Raw genomic sequence first — 21,561 nt, forward strand, 5'->3', positions numbered from 1 at the left:
ATACTATTGTCATCATCACTGCACCTGAAAACATGGCATGCACCCCCCTAAGCTTCCATGATCGATACAACAAGCTGTGAACCTTGCATTATTTCTGGGGACATTATTATTCCCTCTGGATTTGGGCTAGGTTTTCTATTTAGTGCACTAGTTTACGATAGTACCCCTGCATGCTTTGCTGTGTCATTTGGTGTAAAGCGCTTTATAAATCAATAACTCATTTAATCAATTTCCCCCAAAGAGCTTTCGAGTCCGCGCGGATTGTCATTGTTATATGGCCTGATGCATATCTATCTTAACGTGCTCCTCTTTACATTAGCACCATCTTTCTGAATACTGGAGAATGAGTCTGTTCCGAGTTTCGTGTGAGTCACAATACAAATAAACAATGAGGCCTGTGTGCTAAAATCACGTGCCATATTTACATTCCCTACAATTGCGAATTCACGCTCATGCATAAAAATACCATAGATCCACGATCGAAAAATGTTAGAAAATGGTCTGACTAGTGTGACATGCTTGCAGCTTGCATGTGCTAAAGATGCACTACTTAACCAGTGCACCTGTTCCACATGCCACTTTCACCCTTGTCCAGATAATGTTCCATCGTGCATTTATCATGTGCCTACTGGAACCAACTGTGGCCTACAAAGTCCGGCGCCTGGAATTCTGGCCTGCCCGGGATTGATTCTTCACAGCATGCTGACCGGACAGGTGTGACACGTGGCACTCGTGCATTTAATGCAGGCTGCTGCTTTCCAGTAAGCCAAGGAACACATCACACACATGAGAGGTGTTGAAGCAGGGGCAACAGAATGTTTCGTGTGTTGCTCGTGAGCAAGACAACTGCTGCTCATTACCAATATGTATCTTCCTATGATGTACCTTCATAGCCCTATTCTGTTATGGTCCCCTGCATGCAAACCGGCTGTCACAAAATGCATGGAAATGTTTCACATCAGTACACTGCAAACATGGAAATGCCACGCATACACAAACTGAAAACGTTGATGCCCCATATTCTGAGGTTTCTTTGCTACTTCTGGATCACCTGCCACCATGTATACCGGACTGTGACGGCTGCTACCTCCGGCTCCCATCTCTGGCAGCCTGATCCACAGGGATGGGGCTGACCCCTGAATGACGGTAAGGTTCGTTAGAAGAAAGGGTGTAAAACACCTTGATCCTCCAGATATTTTTTTGTCTGACGGTGGTAGGAGAAGGTGAGTTGGGTTTAAGTTACTTACTTGTAACTATTGTTCTCCAGAATGGGTTTGGCATGGATTCACATGCTCATAAATATTCCCAGTCTTCAGGTTGGTAATCCTCATTAAAAGAAAAAACAGTTTCACCTTCACTTTAAAACTGTATTTCTCCTCTAAACCAATCACTGGCCTCTGGGTCATACTGCCCCCATCCAATGACAGTCCTCTCCCTAAACCCTGACTCTGGCATCCATCTTCAGATTTGGTAAGCTCGTAAAATGGCAGTATGACCAAGTAGAGCCGCAGAGGGGCAAGAGGGAGGGTTTGCATGTGAATCCATGCCAGACCCATGCTGGAAAAAAATACTTACAGGTAAGTAACTTAAATCTTCATAAACATGGGGTCTGGCATGGATTCACCTGCTCATGAATAACGAATACACAGCAGTACAACATTACACAACCACGGGAGGTGGCAAGGCTCAACAGAAGCAATTAACACTTACCCCTGGAACAGACTCACCTCAAGCAAACAGGTTGTGTAACACTGCCTGCCGGACTCTAGACTCCTCCCTGGAATCCCTGTCGATGCAGTAGAACTTCGTGAAGGTATGAGTGGACCTCCATGTTGCCGCCCTGCAGATGTCAAGCATGGGCACACCAGAAATGAAAGCCGTCATCGCAGCGATCGCTCTGGTGGAATGGGCTCTCGGACGCCAGTCGATGACCGTGCATGATGCAGCTGGAGAGCCACCTTGAAGTGGAAGCCTTAGACAAGGCCATCCATGGTTCACAGGACCAATGTTCACAAGCAATTGAGAAGTCTTCCGAAAACTGTTTGTGCGAGTTACGTAGAACTTCAATGCACGAGCAATGTCCAGCAAATGCAGGGCATTCTCCGCAGACGACAAAGGTTTCGGGAAGAAAACAGGCAACACCAAGGGCTCGTTGAGCTGGAATTCCAATGGAACCTTCGGCATGAAAGAGGTGTGTGTACACAGTACCACCATTGATTAGTCGAAAGTCAGATACGGTTGCTCGCAGGGCCTGGATCTCACCCACCTGGCAGAGGTGATGGGCACAAGGAACGCCGTTTTCCACAAGAGAAACTTGAGTGAAGCTTGATGCATAGGTTCAAAAGGAGCCCCCATGAGCCTTGTCAGAACCACGTTGAGTTCCCATGCCGGGGTAGGAGCCTTCACCATCAGGAAAGAACGGAAAAGCCCCTTGAGGAACTCCTTGATGAGTCTGAGGGACCACAGCAAGGATCTTCCCGGGGATCTGGTATAGTGTGAGATGGCCGCCAGGTGTACCTTGATGGATATGATATGATATGATATGGCATTTATAACGTACCTATACACAAGTGTTTCAAGGCGCAATGAGGCAAGGGAGGGGGAACATAGGGAAGACAGAGACAGCGATCCTACTAGGCCAGGCGACATTGAGATTGCGCAAGTGCAGGGGATGTGGAAAGGGGAAAAGTGCGAGGGGAAAGCGGAGGGGACAGTGCAGTACATAGGAATAACAGTAAAATAAATAAAAAGCAATAAATACAATAAATAATAAATAAGTGCAGCCGGGTGGTGTTAAGTGCTAGTAGGGGGCTGTAGGGATACAGAGAACAACCCCCGAGTGCAGGTGTGCAACTGGCGGGGAGGGGACCTGGGACCGAGAACAAAGGGTAACCATGTGACCAGTAAGGTTTCAGTTTCAGCTAGGAGTTCAGTAGGGGAGAGGAGGAGAGAAAGCAGAAGCAAAGAGTAAGGTCTTGAGGTGCTTCCGGAACCGGAGATGGTTCTCCTCAAATTTCAGTGAGGCGGGGAAGCTGTTCCGGATGGAGGCCCCAGCCGAGGAAAGAGACCTACCACCAACTTGTTGCATGGAGAAGCGACTGACCATGGGGGAGTTGGAGATGGATGAGCGAAGGGCTCGAGAAGGAAGATATTGAGGAAGAGAGGGTTGAAGGTATTGAGGCCTCAGGCCCCAGAAGGCCTTGTGGACAATGCAGAGCATTTTGAACTTAATCCTCACAGCCACTGGGAGCCAGTGCAGAGATTTCAGAGACTGAGATTCTCCTCATCGGCACACCTGCTCCGTTCTTTGCTGTCACTCTCTGGCCGGCCTCTCTTGGCCCCCCCTTCTGCTCCCACCTGTGAGGCTAAAAACCTTGAGGTCATCTTCAACTCCACACTCTCCTTCTCCCCTCACATCTCTGACGTCCCTAAGAAGTCACACTACCAGCTGCACCTCCTCAGAGATATTCTTCCTTTCCTCTCCTTCCCCCAGAAACTCATTGTCTCCAGAGCTCTCGTCCTCTCTAGGCTGGACTGTTGCAACAGCCTCTTTCTAAATCTTCCTGCCTCTACTCTTCGACCTTTACAACTTATCCAGACCAACACAACAAGACTTGTTCTTGGCCTTAAGCCCAGAGATCGTATCTCTCCAGCTCTGAAATCTCTTCACTCATTCCCAGCGGCTGCAAGGATCAAGTTTAAGACCCCCTGCAACGTCCACAAGGCTTTCTGGGGCCCGGAACCGCAACGCCTCCAACCTTCTCTTCCAAAACTTCTTCCTTCTCGAGCTCTCTGCTCATCCACCTCCAACTCACTGATGGTCAGACACTTCTCCAAGCAGAGAGGTGGAGGCAGATCTATCTCCTCGGCTTGCGCCTCCCTCTGGAACAGCCTCTCTGTCCCTCTCAAACTTGCACAGCAGAACCACCTTCAGTGCCGGAAGCAACTCAAGACCTCCCTTTTTGCTTCCGCTTTCTCTCGTCTTCTCTCCTGCTGATGCACCTGACTGCTCTAAGAAGTGGTCACCCTCTGAACTCGGGCCCATGTTCCTTCAGGTCCAGTTGCCTTTGCACTGTCTCTGGGCTCCGCAGCACTTAAGGGTCTGTATCTGCAACCCTACAGTCCCTTCTCTCTGCACTTATGAGCCACCCGCTGGCTGCACTTGTAAGTTAACTGCACTTCCCCCGTCCCCTCCCCCCCAGCACTTCTCCCCTTCTCTCTTCCCTGCACTTGTGCAATCTGAATGACACAAGGCCTAGTAAGATTGTTATTTTGCCCTGCCTTTGTTTCCCCCTCCTTGTAGCGCCTAGAAACACTTGTGTAAAGGAGCGTTATAGATGCCACTGTCAGAAAAGGTGGTTGGGGCAGGTAAGGGTGCTTTGGGGCAGGCTAAAAACTACATTTCTCAGCAGGGCGTGCGGTTTTTCGCACATGCCTGCTCAGCTGCTTGTAATTGCAGCAACTTTAAGTAGGCATCGCCCACCCATGCCTGTGCAGATTATTGAGAGTTGGCACAGGCGGACACAGTGTTTCTTTGTAGCAGATGGAAGAAAGGGAGAAGGCGCAGAGGCATGAATCAGAGGACAGGAACTCAGGCCTTTTGGTGGTGACTGGGAGATGACTCCCTCTTCGCTTTATTTCTTTGCGTCTGGGCAGTCCCAGGGGCTCCCAGACCTAAAGATACATGAAAACATTTGCATTCATGTTTTGTTCGCGTGTGGGTGCAATCATGGCCTTGTATCTTGGAACTGATGTAGGGGAAATGGCAAGATGGGGTTTCTTTTGGGCCAACATCTAAGTGTATCTTAGAAGGACGGGGCAAGAATCCCGTTGAAGTAAGCATAGGCTCAGCATGAGTAGGGGTGTGTGTGGTAAGTAAACATACACCATTCCAAGGAACTCTACCGATGGCATCAGCAGCCAAGTGGCCACCACATAATGATTTATGTTCATCTCACGGTTTGCTCTGCTTTGCCTAATTAGGCCTTGAGTCATGTGCATTCATATGGGGGACTCCCTCGTGTGTTCCATACTGCTTGCTAAGTGTTTTCTTTTGTCCCAGTACTCCCTAATGTTTCATGCTATGTGTTATATGTTAAGAAAGGGCACAGGGAATAGGTGCAAAGTCTAAATGCTGCTATTGCATGATGGTAATGAAGGTATGAGAACAAGCAGGATTCAGGGTTGGGCAGGTTAGTTCAAGTTGTGGTCAACAATTATGTGTGCATGTTTTTCCCCGATACTCCCCCCATACCCATCCAATTTCATTGTCCCTCAACCTCCTTCCTGTTATCCTAATTCCCCCTCCCTATCCACAACCTCTCCCTAATCCCTTTTCCCCCCATTGGCGGCCACGTGGTTACCTATGACTCTGACATCAGACACCGGTGCCAACCACGGTGGGAGGGTCGAATCCATTCGGCTTCTTTGGTTTTGGGGAGAGTGTCGATACTCTCTCCCCTTATGGGTTTGAAATCACATCATATCATGTCATATCATGCCAGATCCCATGCTGGAGAATATTAAATCCATGCATCACACATACCCATGATGCCAAGTTACACAAACATACAGAGTGAGGCACACTTAAATCCTACTCCCTCTTAGAGGCTTCACACAAGATCAACTGTGGATGGTGATCTTGACGAAAGCAGTCATTTAAAGAATGGCCTGGGCTGCTTAGTGGAATCCACAGCAGCAAAAGGGCTGATCTCCCATGAGACTGACGCCCAGCCTCCATGATCATTCATCTAAGCATGTTTGCATGGCTCGCACACTGACCAGAGAGCAGATGGAGCCCAACCGGTTCAGATTAACCAGCTAACCCCCTACCAAATTTAATTATTTTTCATGGATGAGAAAAACAGTTACAGAGGAAAACATATTTTCACGTTTTGACGTTCCGAGGTGAAGTGCAAACGTAGCCATGAGTAGACTGCCACTATGGCGGCAGTATAATATGTAAACGGGTTGATTATTAAAACATATTACGATTTAGTGAAAATGAATAGAAACACATTTACTCATTGTTTCATATGAAACACTTGCCGCGTTATAAATGCCATATCATATCATATCATATCATATCATTTACAGTAATTCGCCTAATTGATATAATGGAATTTCCTCCTAATGGTTCTATGTTGTTTAATGTCCATAGTATTTGTAGTACATAGTTTGATAGTGGTAAATTCACTGTGGGTTTCCGATCATTATGCCCTTTATTTTCCCCGGGCCGCCATATATTGTTTCCCTCGGCCCTGCCAACCACCTTCCCATCTGCCCCCGGAATGCCCCCTCTCTCTTATCAGTCTATATGTCATGGATTCTGTGGCAATCATTTTATTATGACCAAACAGTATACTATAAATGGTGTGTTGTACATGAAACAGCTGCAGAGCCTTCTAATTATTGCTCATGCCGTGGACTTTACCTTTAGAACCACAAGGTGGCTCAGGGATGTCTCAGGCCCTGATCGTGTTCAAGCAGTCATGCCAGGTTATACAATTCTTTCTGAAAACCGCCCCATTCCACCTGGTGGGGCAAGTGTCTTCAGAGATTGTTTTACCTTTCTGTGAACCTACCCACCCAGTTTAGCATCAGCTGAATAGCTGATGGACAAAGTAGTGTTTACTGCCTGCCAGTAACTTGGTGGTAATCTTACTTTTCATCAGATATACAGACTACTCCATAATGACCCAACCTTTACTAAAACCATGGCAGACCTTGTTGTTCTGACTCAAGTTGCCAGTGGCCTCGTGGTGATTTTAATATTTGGGGCAAAGACCTCTGATCCCAGACTACTGCCAATCTTCTAAGTGTTGACCATTTCCATCTTCATCCACAAGCTCTAGCCTCACCTGTCATGCCGGCCATATGCTCAGTCGTATCTATTCTGATTAGGGATTGGTCAAGGATATTTCTACTACTAAGAGGACAGACCATAAAGCAGTCTGGCTCTCCCTACTGTTATTTGCTACTCTGGTTTTGTTACCTCAGAAGGTGGAAATGCACAATTCACATTATTCAGTAAAGCTTTAGTCAATGCTACTCTACCTATGACAGAATTCAAAACCTGCCATAGCCTGTGTCATTGCTCCTCAAACAGCATGTCTTTGACATAGGACTAGTGAAAACAGGCTTTTAAACACCAAGATGTTACATGTAAATAGCTGTATTGCGTTTACATTGCAGGTCCCAGAGGAGAACCTCTTCGGAGTGACCTGGAATGGACATTCCATGTGTGACTGTGTGGTTGTGTTTAGTTATGAACTGGGAGAAGGAGCTCCAGAGCGGTTGGAGCTGGCAGCAGGAAAAGGGAGCCAGCAATAGCTTGGGCATCTCGTTAACCACGACTTGATGGCTTGTAATCTCACATGAATCAACCAAGAATATCTACACACTTACCTTATAGAACATTTGTTGACATTCAAAAAGTGTTTTTAATGTTAACAGGTGGTGGTCTGTATCTCGTTCACTGTTACGTTGGAGGAATTGTGTCGGAATTTTGACGATGGAGCTTATAGCCCTGCATGTCACTGGGTTTGATACATAGGCGGCATAATGGAAGAATCGAAAACATCTTCAAGTCAAGAAGCACTGCAGGCTTTAAAGCTATGCAAACTCAACAATGACCTCTAGGTGCAACAAAGACTTGCATTCCATTGCAGAAGAACATGAGGTTTGTGGAAAAAGTACAAGCCTTTATCCACAGTGTACGTCAGAGGTAGGGAACAGGAAAGGGAACCCTCTGGGGCGGAGCCTGGGGCAGATAGAGCTTCTCCTGCCAGTCAACACAACATGAATTTCCTCTCACTGGGGCGACAACTGCAGTAGATGTATGGCATTAACCTTGAGTCCAATACGTACAGTGGATTGCTCCGACATAAAGATCTTCAGATGTAATCTGTAATGTGACACCGAGGTGAAGGGGTTGAAAACTCTGATTCTGGTAAGAAAAAGCAGGCCCGTGTTTTCCCTTCCATCTATGAATATGTGCCTTGGGCAGGTAGTATTGTGTCATCCATTAATTCACTGTGTTTTGAGTTGTACCTCAAGCTGTGCAGTGAAAAGATAATGGTGCCAGCAAAGACCCATGATAACAAGTGTGGTGAAGAACAAGGTTAAATGGCACCAGTCTCTTGTGAGTCTTTAATGACAGTCGGCTCTCCAGTGGGTGCAGTAAATGTAATCAAATGAAGTTTTGAAAAATGTGAGGCTTGGAGACAAGTTTAAACTCTCAAGACCTCACCTGATTTCAGATTGGCCTAGTGATAAATGGTCTGATTACAGACTGTGGCACTCCATTATGGCCACTCATGTAAGCAGCTCTGAACAGTGTGCAGCTCTCTGCGCTGCCAATGGTTCCTTAAACAGGAATTGACCTGTAGCTCCTACAACCCTGAAGTTGTGGGCGTTGCGGAGCTCTTCTACATCAGAGAATATGAAGAAGGTAGACAGTTTATCACAAGTATTTTGAGGGTCCCCTTTTGGTCCCCTCACGCATAGTGTTTGCAATATGGCATTGGTTTCAGTGGTTTAGAACTGATATGGCTTGAACACTTACTGGACACTGAAGTAGAGTGACAGAGGACTTGGCGATGACACATGGGGGCAGATACGAAGGATGACATGCTATGAGGGCTGTTAAATACCAGCACTGGTGGTTACACTCCAGACACTAAGGGTAGCTAAATCTATGAATGTGAATAACCATACAAAGGGGAAGGCCAAGAGGAGCAACTTCTATGACTCCAGGCCCTTGGCTACCAGGGGAGAGCATGGACGGGCAACGCAGAGAACACCAGAGTGTGATGTGAGTCTACCTTTTGGTGACAGTGAGACGTTCTTGTATTACGAAAGTCCACTCGTAATACTGAGTGTGGCGGAATTGGAGTCAAAATTTAAACCTATGAGTACTGATTGAGTCAACGGAAAAAGTGATACATGAGTTGGCAAAAAAGATTGAGGTTATTGATTTCCATGTACAAACCATGGGGGAGCCCAAGCCAACCATACACATTTCAGAGTGTGCACTCATATCCATTGTAAATCTTCATGCTAAGGTGGAGCGCCTGCTGTATCTCTTGTGGGCACTGAATCTATAGATCCTTGGCCTGCTGGCCCCAAGCACTGGGCAAAGCCTTTTGGGCATGGTCACAGCCCTTTTACAGGTAGAGGCCCTTCTGAACTCCCCCAATGTTTCTGTTACTGTGCACAGAGCATTTTGTCTCCCCGCCAGCGGTTAAGAGGGCTCACACACCACAGAGTGCACTACGATTGCAGAAGTGGGTAATCCCAGGCACAGAGAACTGACATTTAAAGAGGTGGCCAAGAAGAAGGAATGGGGATTTTGGGGTCGCGGGATTTTGTGTTGTATGGACTTACCTAGAGCAACGCAATAGTGAAGCCAGGAATTGCAGGGACTAAATAGAGACTTACCTAAGGGGGAGGCTGCATATGTATCTGGCTATGCTCAGAGTAACACATAAAGGGAAATCCATAGTTAGCTGCCTGTTTCCGGAGTTAACCTCTCCATAAGGATGATACCTGGGGGAAGGTGGATATTAGTGGTACAATGCTCTAAATGTAGTGCACATTGTTGTAGGTTTAAGTGCCGATTCTTGGCACTCAGAGAATCTGTTTCATCTGTCTCCATACTTTGAAGGTGAGGTGGGCAGGTTTCGGTGGTGGATGGGCTGCTTGTTTATACTGAGTTATGTTTTCATGTGTTTGTTTCCTCTCCTCCTCTCATCCATCCCATACCTCTCCCACCCAGTTTTACCCTTCTCTTCTTCAGCTTTTGGGGGATATGGGTGGTAAACTGAGTTAGTAAATGGGGTAAACAAGGTTTACAATTTAAGAGAAAAATGGAAACACTGAACAATAACCTTATAAATGTTTCAGGGCACAATGTGAGTGAGCTGCAAGGGTCTTCCCAATATCCTGTGGTGTGCCTTTGTAAACTTTTCAATACAAATGTTTAGGGTAAAAAAGTGAAGCATCTGGTGTTATAGAAGAACTGTACTGGGCTCCATAATTCAGTTTCCCACAAGAAGATACAGACCTTTAGGTCATACCTACCTCCCGAATCTTCTCAATAGCTGTGGTGAAAATGTAGATAATGACACACCACTCCTGTGCTGTGGGGCGGGGTTCCATCTTCACCAACACTGTGTATGTGAAGAGCATAAGGAACACCAAGTACGCCATCTGTGAGACACACAAAGTGCATTAAGTGTACAAAGTAAGACAGACATATTTCAATGCAGGGTATTCTTCCCCAAGTAACCTTTCAAAATATTTCAAATATAGCACTTTGTCACATAGAATTAGCCTAATTTAAAATAGAACAAAGCTCAGATTAATACTATTTCTACTTCAGGTTATAAAGATACAAACTGATGGAAATTGTTTCGCCGCACAGCCATCCTACATTCCTTTCTCAAGAGACTTTACCCCAGATACAAAACAGAAACGGGTGCACAGATTCCGTCGAGACACCACATTTAATATTTGCATAACTCATTAGAATAAAACAATGCAAGGTAAAATACATTAAGATTGATGCAAGTCAAGAACGACAGTTTTTGTATCAATAACATTCTTTAATGAACATGAATAACCCTTTAGTGCACCATAAGCAAACAACAATTTTAGACTCAAACATTCTATGTGGCACACTCGCAATCAGGCGTCCCTTACTTAAAAACAATATATTGGGGCATAAAGAATAACCAATAAATCTAAGCATGTCCATCCTATACTATCTTCACACAAAAACCAGCAACACAATATGCCTGCTTCTATCAATATGAATGGCATTCTTGTTCCTCAGTTATTTCACTTGGGCAGTTACCCCAAACATTATCTTGCACTGTTTTGTAAGAGAGCTTCGGTTGGAAGCAGAGTATGCCTAGTGAAGGTAGTTTTATGAATGAAGTGAGAAACATGTGAGTAGCCAACATGTAATTTGGATACTATCCAGTTTACAAGTAGGCCATGACTGAGGAAATGTTCAAAATGACCGATGACAAATGACCGAATGCGTGATTTGGCCGAATATCGGCCATTCAAAAATTCCGAACGGCCGAAAAGTTCAACCAGATCACGCATTCGGTGCTGGGGGCTGGCGTGGTGTCACTCGCACCCTTGCTCACTATATTGTGAGCGGGGGTTGTGGAGGAGACCCTGCAGCCGATCCCGAATAAAAAGAGGACGGCTGCAAGGGTGTCCCCCGCACCCTTGCTCACTATATTGTGAGCAGGGGATGCTCCTGCAGCCATCCCCCCAAAAAAAAGGAAAGGACCCTGCGGCGCCAGTTCCCAATCATGGAAGTGAAAGGGAACAGTTGTTGCAGGGACACAGCAAGTTAGCGGGCTCAAGGTAAGTGGAGGTGTTGGGGGTGTGGTGGGGGTGTGGTGGAGGGCAGAGGCCAAGTTGGAAATATTCGGGGGAGAAAAGATTGAAGGTTATTTCGGAAAAATAATCTTCGGTCTTTTCTCCCGCGCACATTTGGATCTCAGGCTTTCAACCCCAATCCCATGACTGATAGGTGAAGGACTCAATGCCTGTGCTGTTCTGGGGAGTGGGTGATGATTACGCTACGGGGCAGCACAGTATGGAACTCAGAAATAGAACATAAACAACTAACCGTGTGGAACCAGAATTTTACAATGGGAGCATTGTAGAATTCATAGGCTTTCCTGGAAAGGGAAAGGCTTCCTTGCCCACTACTGGCATCCAAGTTTTGACTTTCAGCTGAATTTTCACATCCCTTTTCTTCATCATAGCTCTATGTAAAAAAATAAAACATTCTTAAAAACAAGAAATAAGGGATGTAAAGATGTCACATCAGCAATGCACATGCAATACATATAATATTATAAATCTGGCACAGTTGAGAATCATGTTTATATTACTGGTAGTGTACGTGCTGTTGCAGAAGAATACAGGTATCCAAGTAGACAATTATGCAATTATGAATTTAAAAATAACTTTTTATCAAAGGAAGCACCCAGCTAAACAGTGACACAGACCTATGTATTTACAATATTCACAAATTCAGCCATTTCCCAAGAAGATTGTCTTTTACAACATGAATTGTTCAAATTATATCTGCATTACGTTGCATCAGAAGATAATTGCATACAAATAAAGACAGCATCAATCATGTTTAATTACAAAAAGAGCACACAATACCAAGGCTTCACAGAGCATTTTGAATGTCCACTGTTTTGTGTCTAGGTTGAACCACACTGCACGTTGCAGCTGCACTAAATGTATCACCAACCAACACAAATGCTTAAGGTGACAAATGCTGTGCAAGGTTATTTAAAGTGACAAGTGCTGAATTTTAACATTTTAATCTCAGAATATCAAAATCAATAAATACATTATCCATATAAAAATATAATTTTGTAATGTGGAATCCACTTAAACAATTTCTTCGATATTTAAATAAACATGTTGTACATATAGGCACTATAAAAAGATGTTCCAAAACAAGTCTCTCATATATACATACTATAAGGTGGCGGTCGCCACCCTATAGTTAAGGTGAGTCTGAGATCCATAGGAAATCGAAAAAATATTTACAGAAAAAGGCTTCTGCAGGTCAAAAAACATGCAAATGCATTCAGACTAGAGGTGGGTGGGAGGCAAGAGGACACCAAGTGAAATTTGGGAGTTGGATGGGATCTAGGGACTGAGTTTGCAACACAGAGCTTTTCTGTTACCTTGGCTATCGGACAGAATAGCTGTGAATATCCAACATTTCATAGCATACTGCATTACAGAAACAAGAGTTGGGGGGGTAGTGGATGTGAGGAGGCCTTCAGGGGAGTGGGGGGATCTGGCACAGATGAGGGCGGTTTGGTTAGGGTCTGGGGGAACAAAGAAGCATTTTCTTTCTGCCTGTTTTTCCAATATTCGCGGCTATAAAATTACACATACCTGTGGCTATCTGAAGTCTATATTAACCTAGGCATTCGGATCTCCTCTCTATGCAGTAACGAGGATCGGCCCTGCTTAGCTTCAAAGGATGGAAAGAGCTGCCCCCCTCAGGCCATTGTTGCCTTAATAATGAGCACAAATTATAAGACCACTTAGATCAACAAGGCATGAGGTGGCCACCTTTTCCTAGCTTTGAAGATAAGCAGGGTTGGTCCCGGTTAGTGCACGGATGGGAGACAGTACACAGTCCTGGATGCAGTTTGTTTTCTTAGTTTTAAATATCTCATAACACACAAAAAAAACACAGCATCTGCATTATTATTTTTTAAACCGTGCTACTGTCAGTCCTTGAAAGTATTGCACTCTAAAGTTCAAGCTGCCATGAGGTCCACATGAAAACAACAGCTATCTCCGGGTATGGAGATGCCAATACATGGAGGATTGCAAATCCAGCTTGCACATGCAAGGCAAACAAGACTAACCTTATGCCCCAATGATGTTTAAAGATCTTCTATGTTTCCAGTGCTCTCTGAGAGCTCTGAGAGACCATTTTCTTGCCTTTTGCTGAATTGCATTCTGGTATTTGTAGACTCCCAAATCAAGATGGGGGGAATAATGAAACAATTGTACACTTTTTTGCCTAACATAGTGCGTTAAGGATTTATCTATTTGAGTGACACTATGGTATGTGTACTTTTCAAGTTATATATGTAAAGCAGAGTATTGTTGAAAGCCAGACATGGGGATGAGGAGGGGAAATTATGAGAGGGCAAGTAAGTCATGAGTATTTACCCACAATGAGGCAAGAAAGGTAGTAATCCTAGACACTGATGCAGTTATTTTCACCTAAATGCAGCTGCTTTTTAGGGCACAAGTAAAGTACACACGTAGGTGAACAGTGTAATTTGTTTTTCAGAGAGCAGGCACAACCCCTTCAGTTTTTTTTGAGTTTGGCAAGCTTGCTCAAGTATTTGGCTACCAGAATTTCACTCAGCTCATCATGTCCCAGTGCATATGCTTACCCACAAGACCACACGCACTTGTCTCGTATTGGGATTTTGTTTTCCAGGGAATATTTCACTACAGATTGCTGGGTTTAGAAGCGAGAATCTTTTATACTTTGCCAGCATATTTATTGAAACATTTCCTCTCACATGCTATTTTTCTGGTGTCCATTACTTTTTTTTAAAATCCAATGATATTTTGTTTTGCGCACTCTCTTCTAAGGAGAAGCTCAATTGAAGTACATTTGTATACTTACTTTAAGATATATGTTCACTTACTGTGCATTTATTCATGGGTGCCAGCCTTTTAAAATTATGAAACATTTGTGTACGAGCGCGATATAAATAAAATATCATTTCATTTCATTTCATTGTTTTGGTTACATTAAAACCTTTTAACACCAATAAATCACATAACATACACACATTCTATAAATATTACATTATATAAAGCAACCATTTATTACACACCAAGTCAACTAGACCTCAATTCCTGTCACATGCCTTTTTCATAATAAAAGAGTACTCCTACAATATCATGCAAAATATCATTACCTCTACTTCTCTTTCTAATGAGTCTAAACAATTACCATAATATATTATAATAAAAACCCTACTAGTTACAATCTCTTCTAAAATCACAGTTAATAATTAGAGAGATCTCCTACAAAATACTTCTATTAAGTTCCTATATTAATTTATCAATCTCCTGCCACATATAATACATAGTAAAATTTAAAATCGTACAACTCACTGGAAATAGAAAAGAACATGACTGTTCTGTGTTAAAATGATCTAATCTATCATGCGGATTATGAAAACCCTTATAATGAATTTCTCTGAGCTTGTCACAGAGTGTCAACAAATGCCTAGAACTTTCTGTTTCTAGCTTACAGAGGTGGCATAACCGTTCTGAACAGGGGATTTTTTCCATGTACCCAACCTCAAATAAGTCAGCAACAGACAAGGCGGAGTTGCATAATAAATCTTTGTACTTTTGTGTTATTCAGCTTAATGATATAGCTAAAAGCCAGCTTTATAGGGAATTCCTGGCGCACATATATGGAATAATGAGATTTACTGGCCAAATTCATCATATTAGTATCGTTATCCCGAATGCACGCTTTTTCTTAGCTTTCTGTGCAAGCTATTGCAAAATTTAGGGGCATGGCTAACTAATACCCAATATCATTATAAAAAGAACACATCTCCTTCATCCATACCCTCAATGTTCCTTGAGGGGAGACAGGATTTGAAAGCTCTACAAAATTATAACACACGGATTCTCGGTTAACCGTCTCATTCAAATGTTTCAATTAAAAAATAGCAATGATAATTTTCTTCTGTGTGCAAAGTGATATCAGCCCCATTTCACTATTAATAGCTTCAACTGGAGTAGAATTGAGGAGCCCCAAGGTCCTCGCAATATTTTCCCCTCTATCAGCCTAAGCCTAGCAGTCTATTTATTCATGAAGGATTCCAAACCATAAAGTAGAGATGGCACAATATTAGCTTTATACACCTTGAGTAAACCCTATTTCGAATATCCCCCTTTGTGATTTGCAAAATTCTTAGTATCATTACACTTTTTAAACGTTTCATTCATTGTTGTTTCGCCCATTTTATTACAGTTTAGAGATTCAAAATGGGGACACCCTGGTAGATATACACATCCACGATATCTATCCTTTCTTCATTAATTAACCAGGTTAACTTGTTTATTTTATCCTTCTTACCCTGCAAGAACATAATCTTAGCCTTTTTTAAATTAATTACTAATCCATTATACAAGGAATATTTATATAAGGCATTCAAGCTACGCTGCAGGCCCACGGGGGTCTGATCTAAAATAATGGTATCATCAGCATATGATAACTAAGCCACATGCTCTTTACCAAAACATGGGAGGAAGTTGGAACATTTAATCTATTCCTCGTGTAGGTCTGCAACATAGAGGTTATATAAAGTAGGAGCCATGGTACAACTCTGTTTCAGGCCATGGTTAGTTTGAATATTTTCAGTCAGCCGGCTTTCCTGATTAATTCTAAGCTTAACTGAAGTATTTGTATAAAGTTCCTTAATAAAAATATAATATATCATGATGTAGGTCCCATCTTTCCAACTTTCTCCACAATACTCAATAATTAATGGTATAAAAAGTTGCTTTGTAATCTATGAAACATATATAAAGAGTGTGCCATTTGTGTTCAAACGCTTTGCATGTCAGATAAGAGAGGGTCCATAGATTAACACAGGTGCCTATCGCCTTGCGAAAACCACAGTAGTTTTTGTTCTTTTATCCAAAGAGGTATTTTTTCCAGTTGAGCGAATTGTTTAGATATTGTATCAATGGTGGCCAGCATATGTCAGTTGGGAGGCATCTCCCTAGCACCTTTTTTATATATCGGGATTAAGGTCAATCTCTTCCAGTTTTCCAGTATGGTCCCTGTGTCAATGATCTCTAAAATTAAACATTATAATAAATTAGCCCAAAGCAATAGATCCTTCTTAATCAGAATATTGAGAGTACGATCCGGCCCAGAGGCCTTGGAAGGTTTGAGTTTATTTATCAAAATGACTATGTCAAGAACCGTAAACCATAATTTATCTTCCTTGCCATAAAGCTCCTCAAGTATTAAAGATTCAACACCCACAGGATATACATTGCACATCTTGACAATATAATCATTCCAAGTGTTTTCTACAATTGGGATGGCCTCTTTTTTGTCAAAATTAGCCTCAGTCCAATATATATAGAAGGACCAAAACCTGCGCGAATCAGAACATCGTAGGGAGTTAAACATCAGTTGCCACTGTGAGCCCATTGTAGATGCTTTATGCGCCCTAACAACATTTTTATATCTGGTCTTGAGTCCAACTATAATTGTACCCCTATCATTCAATTCAGCAGCTTTAATATACTTCAGGAGCTGCTTCTATATCTGTGCAATTAAATTATCAATGTAGCAATGGAGCATAATGAAATGTAGCTATTTCTAATACCTTATAATAATCATCTAAATTAAAATGTCTAATTGTGGCATCTTTGGTTTAAGATTCTCCGTCAAGTGTTCCATAATTCGAATAGGTTTACATGCAGCAGTTTCCTCTTTCAGGGAGTTTCTCCCCTTTACAAATGGATTGTTTCCTTTATCGTTCTCAATCCTTCCAGAGAGTCCTTGCTGTGTTATCATCGAAGCACTGGTCGTAGTCAGTGTATCGAATCTAGATGAGGCAGTGGTTGATTTATTCAATCATTTATCCAAGGATCCAACATGTGTATTGTTTCCTGCTCATTCCTATTAGGTATTTTAGGACAAGTAGGGACAACCTCAAAGCTGCATTGTGTTTTTTGGCATACCAGATTCTTTGGGAAGGTAACAGTCAAGGATTGCATGGAAACTGGAGCGCTTTTATAAATGCTTTTATTGGTTGAAGTATTATTCTTTTTATTTTTACTGTTTTTCATTTCCTTTAATATGGCCCAGTCTGTGTCCCTTCCTCAAAGGAGCCCTTTGCTTATGCTTTCATATAGGTTTTTCCTCTATCTGAGGAGTATTGCAACAGACAGCATCTGCTCCTTTATTTGCCAGTACATCTGATATTTTAATCACAGTGGCCGGCAACGCTGGTGCAGCCCTTTCACGTAGTTTGGTCTCCTGGTTTGCTTCCAACCACAAGTTGGTTAACACCACATCCACCCGTCTAGATAGACCCTCCTTCATGGTTTGCTGCTCTCTATACATATTGTTGCATAAGTAAAAGAGGGCATTATATAAAATAAGTTGTTCATGGTCCCTAGATTCATCAGAGGAATCAGATGAAATGAATGACCCGTTGTGTGCAGATGACGATGCAAAATGAGTCAAATACAGTGATCTTTCTAAATTAGTCCGATTACAAGGAGCAGTATCAGACTTACCCTTTTCAGTAGGAGGAGCAGAAGACAATATATTCTCCAGTGGTATGTTTGAAGCATCACTCTGTAAGCTGAGGCACAGATTGCGGAGAGAATTGTTATCTGTCAAGGTATCAGTTTGTAAGATAGACTCCTCTAATGTCTCTATTAAAGGTGGGTTCTCCATAATCTTTTTTGTATGCGGTTTAGGATAACCTGTTATTTTTCCCTTTGTTATGACCAGTGCTTTTTTATGTTTACGTATAACTCCTTCCGTTGATGTCTTTTACAATCCTCCTTTTAACTTTTTCTTTAATGTTTTAGAAACTGCTAAAGTGTGGTGTTGCACAGGGTGAGTGGAGCTGCGCAGCTGACATTCCTTAGAACACGCTGGCATACTCGCGCACACTACTCGACATACGGGGAAGCGGTTCAAATAACAAAATTAATATCAAAAGGTTCTTACTTGTAGCAAGCGAGAATCAATAGACCTTCATGTAAGTGTTATCCGTGACAATCAGCCACATTCGTTGCGAACAATCAGGTGAGGGCGAATCACTAATTCTCTCAGAGGTACCACGAATAGTCTTTGGCTCAACCCGAAAGCCAACCGAGCGGACCATAGCAGATCACTCCTGTGCTATGCTCAGCACAGTACTGGGCAATATACACAGAAGCTTGTTTATGCCTTGCACCTTGCTCCGCCTCCACAATGGAAAGTAAGGAAACACACCAGGGGTTAATCCAGGCACTGGGACAGACAACTCTCTGCCACCCTTGCGCCGCGCTCTGAACAGTACTAGGCAGTTTAAGCAGAAGCTTGTCTATGCCTTGCAGCTTGCTCCACCTTGATATTGGAAACACACCAGGGTTCAATCCAGGCACCACAGCAGATCAATCTCTGCCACTCCCGGGTGCCAGGTTTTGATTTTTGCTATGGGGCAAAAATACCTGGGCATATGTTATTTTTGCAGCCTGTAATTTCTTTCCCTGTTCCGTGCTGCTTAAATGCAATTAGTTAGGGTTGTGCGATGTATCACAACAGTCACCAAGAGACCAGCCATAAAACAAGCAGCTTGTCGGACGCTGAGTAACCAAAGTGTGTGATCCTCGGCAAATAACGTAATCTCACTGTGTATTGCCTAAAAACAATTCCACTGTAAAAACAGGTCAAAATCAGTCTGTGATAGATGAACATCTTTGAGATATGGCTGTATTTATTAATTTATTTATATATTTATCATGCACCGCAGCCCAAAGGCATCAGGGCGCACATTAACACAAGGACAGAAAACAAACAACACATTACCAGGTGGAGCTTTCACCGAAAGGGATTTAGTTAAATAAAAAAAGTCTTCAGACGCTTCCGGAAAGTGAGGAGAAATTTCTCCTTGCACAGGTCTCCTGAAAGTCCATTCCAGGCTTGAGCGGCCTACACAGGAAAGGACCGTTCTTTCCCTCTTGCTCACTTCACCTTAGGCCACAGAACTCAAAAGGTGTCGGTAGATCTGGTCATTCTTCTCAGACATTAGCTTTATATAGGTAGGGGCGGAACCATGGAGGCATCTGTGGGTTATAGTACTAATCTTAAAGAAGATTTGTGATGATACTGGCAGCCAATGCAGTTCCCTCCTGGCTGTAGTAATGTGCTCCCTTCTCGGAATACTCTTAATGATACGTGTGGCATCATTTTGGAGCACCTCAAGTTTTTGAACATCGTTTTTATTGGCGGCGCCCAGGAGTGCGCTGCAATGGGCCAGTCTAAGCATTAAAATGGCCCTGACTAATGTTTTGCAATTTAATGTAACATAATATTGCAATTTCTTAAGTACACTATCTACCTGGGCGCCCGCCCCAAGTGAGCTTTCCAACATCACACCCAAAGTCTTAACATTATTTTGGATATCAAGAGGATGCCCACCCACTAAAAAAAAAAAACGTGGGTCCAGTTTCCTTAGAATCTGGGTTGATCCTGAAATGTGTATCTCCATGTTTGTGCCGTTAAGGCAGAGTTTATCAATTGTTATCCAGTCCTTCACTAGTTTGTAAGTATCTTGGATTTTTTTAGAGTCTTTCATATAGCCTCCACTCAGTTCAAACATGAGCTGTGTGTCGCCAGCATAATTTATAAATTTTACCCCCTTCATATCAAGAAGATCACACAAAGGGCGCACATACACGTTAAAAAGTACTGGTGACAAGCAGGCACCTTGAGGTACCCCACAAGTGGAGATTTCATAGTTCGGTGAGGCTTGTTCCCAGCAAATTCTAGATTTTCTGTTTGAAAGAAAACCCCCAATCCATTTAATGGTTTCCTGTGAACATCGTCCCACTGTGGGTATCGCAACCAAATGTTTGATGTGATCCAGAAGGTCAAAAGCGCTGAAGGATCCAGCAACATCAGCAGCCCTGTACTAATCTCCTCTACAATATCCAACATCTGCGTCTGTAGATCCAACAGTGAGCTTTCGGTACCATGATTAGATCTAAAACCAGACTGTCAGAGATGCAGTATGTTTGCTTGATCTAAATAATCCTGTAACTGTACCGTTGTTATTTTATCAATAATTTTTCAAAATAATGGTATGTTAGTGATAGGCCAAAAATTGTTTGTGTCTTCTGAATTTAATCCTGCTTTTTTTAAAAGAGGGATCACAACCACATTTTTCACGCAATCTTCAATGGACTTGTGATCAAAAGTAGCATTTGTAAAACGTGTTAAAAAGGGTGCAAAAAGGCTAACATTCTCTAAAATGACTTTCAACGCAATAACGTACCCTGGGAATGATGTACGACAATTTTCATTCAAATCTTTTCCATATCCGAGATAAAGATAGATGAAAAACTAAACTCTGGCCCGTCAACCATCACAGTTTTTAAGGTTTTATCCGCTGGTATAATAGAGGCAAGTTCTTGAATAATTTTCTTATGAGATCTACCTATTTTGCTGGCAAATGCTTGCTGCATAGGTAAACAGTCTTATGTAGTAGGGGAAGATATATTAGGTTTCAAATAAGGTTCTTCCAGGCTTCTCAGGATTTCAAAGTGTTTTTTTGTGTTATTCTCCGAATTTTCAATTTCGCCCTTGAAATGATTTTTCTTAGCTTCATATTTTCCCTTCTTATATAGCTTCTCAATTGCTTTCCAGGTAGACTTATTTATTTATGTTTTGTTTTTAATCCAAGAGCGCTCTGCCTTCCGCTTTTCCTGTTTACGCTTGGCTAGTTTGTGTGAAAACCATTTATGGTGAGTAGACTTATCCCTGACTAACTTGGTCTTCATTGGGGCAATAACATTCAACATGGTCTCTAGATCTTCGATGCAGATTGCCGCCAATAACTGAGGAGGATCCAGATCAGAAGTTTTAGACATAATGGTAGTCATTACGAGTATGCCGGTCTGGAAACAACGGTACGGGTAAGCTTGCAGGTACCGTTGTTTCCAGATCGGCATACTCTAAGCTCTGTGGGCCTGCAGACCTTGACGGTAGCACCGGCACCATTCCGAATGGTGCCGGTGCTACTGCCCTCCCCATTCCCATTGAGTCCACTGGAACTCAAATGGGAATGGGGAGTAATGTTTTCCATCGCCCAGGAATGGGCAACTACCGGGTCTGCCAGGGTTGTAATACCCATGACTAATTTTTTGATTTTATCAAGGGCCTTGGGTTTAGTCACCCTAAGTGTCCTAGGGTCATCCAGACGT

At 42.9% G+C, this 21,561-nt stretch overlaps 1 protein-coding gene across 1 annotated transcript in view; it reads right to left on the bottom strand.

Annotated features, from left to right (window-relative positions):
• The window catches only part of TRPM6 (transient receptor potential cation channel subfamily M member 6), a 1,703,532-nt gene that overhangs the window by 756,261 nt on the left and 925,710 nt on the right, over nt 1–21,561 (bottom strand). The window contains exons 19-20 of the mRNA XM_069625828.1: nt 11,654–11,794; nt 10,084–10,212 (exon numbers count right to left, since the gene is read on the bottom strand). Of these exons, the coding sequence (XP_069481929.1) occupies nt 10,084–10,212; nt 11,654–11,794 (270 nt within the window). The remainder of the gene's footprint in view (nt 1–10,083; nt 10,213–11,653; nt 11,795–21,561) is intronic.

This window comes from Ambystoma mexicanum, chromosome 6p (genome assembly GCF_040938575.1).
Source record: "Ambystoma mexicanum isolate Mex_15411 chromosome 6p, UKY_AmexF1_1, whole genome shotgun sequence".
Taxonomy (NCBI): domain Eukaryota; kingdom Metazoa; phylum Chordata; class Amphibia; order Caudata; family Ambystomatidae; genus Ambystoma; species Ambystoma mexicanum.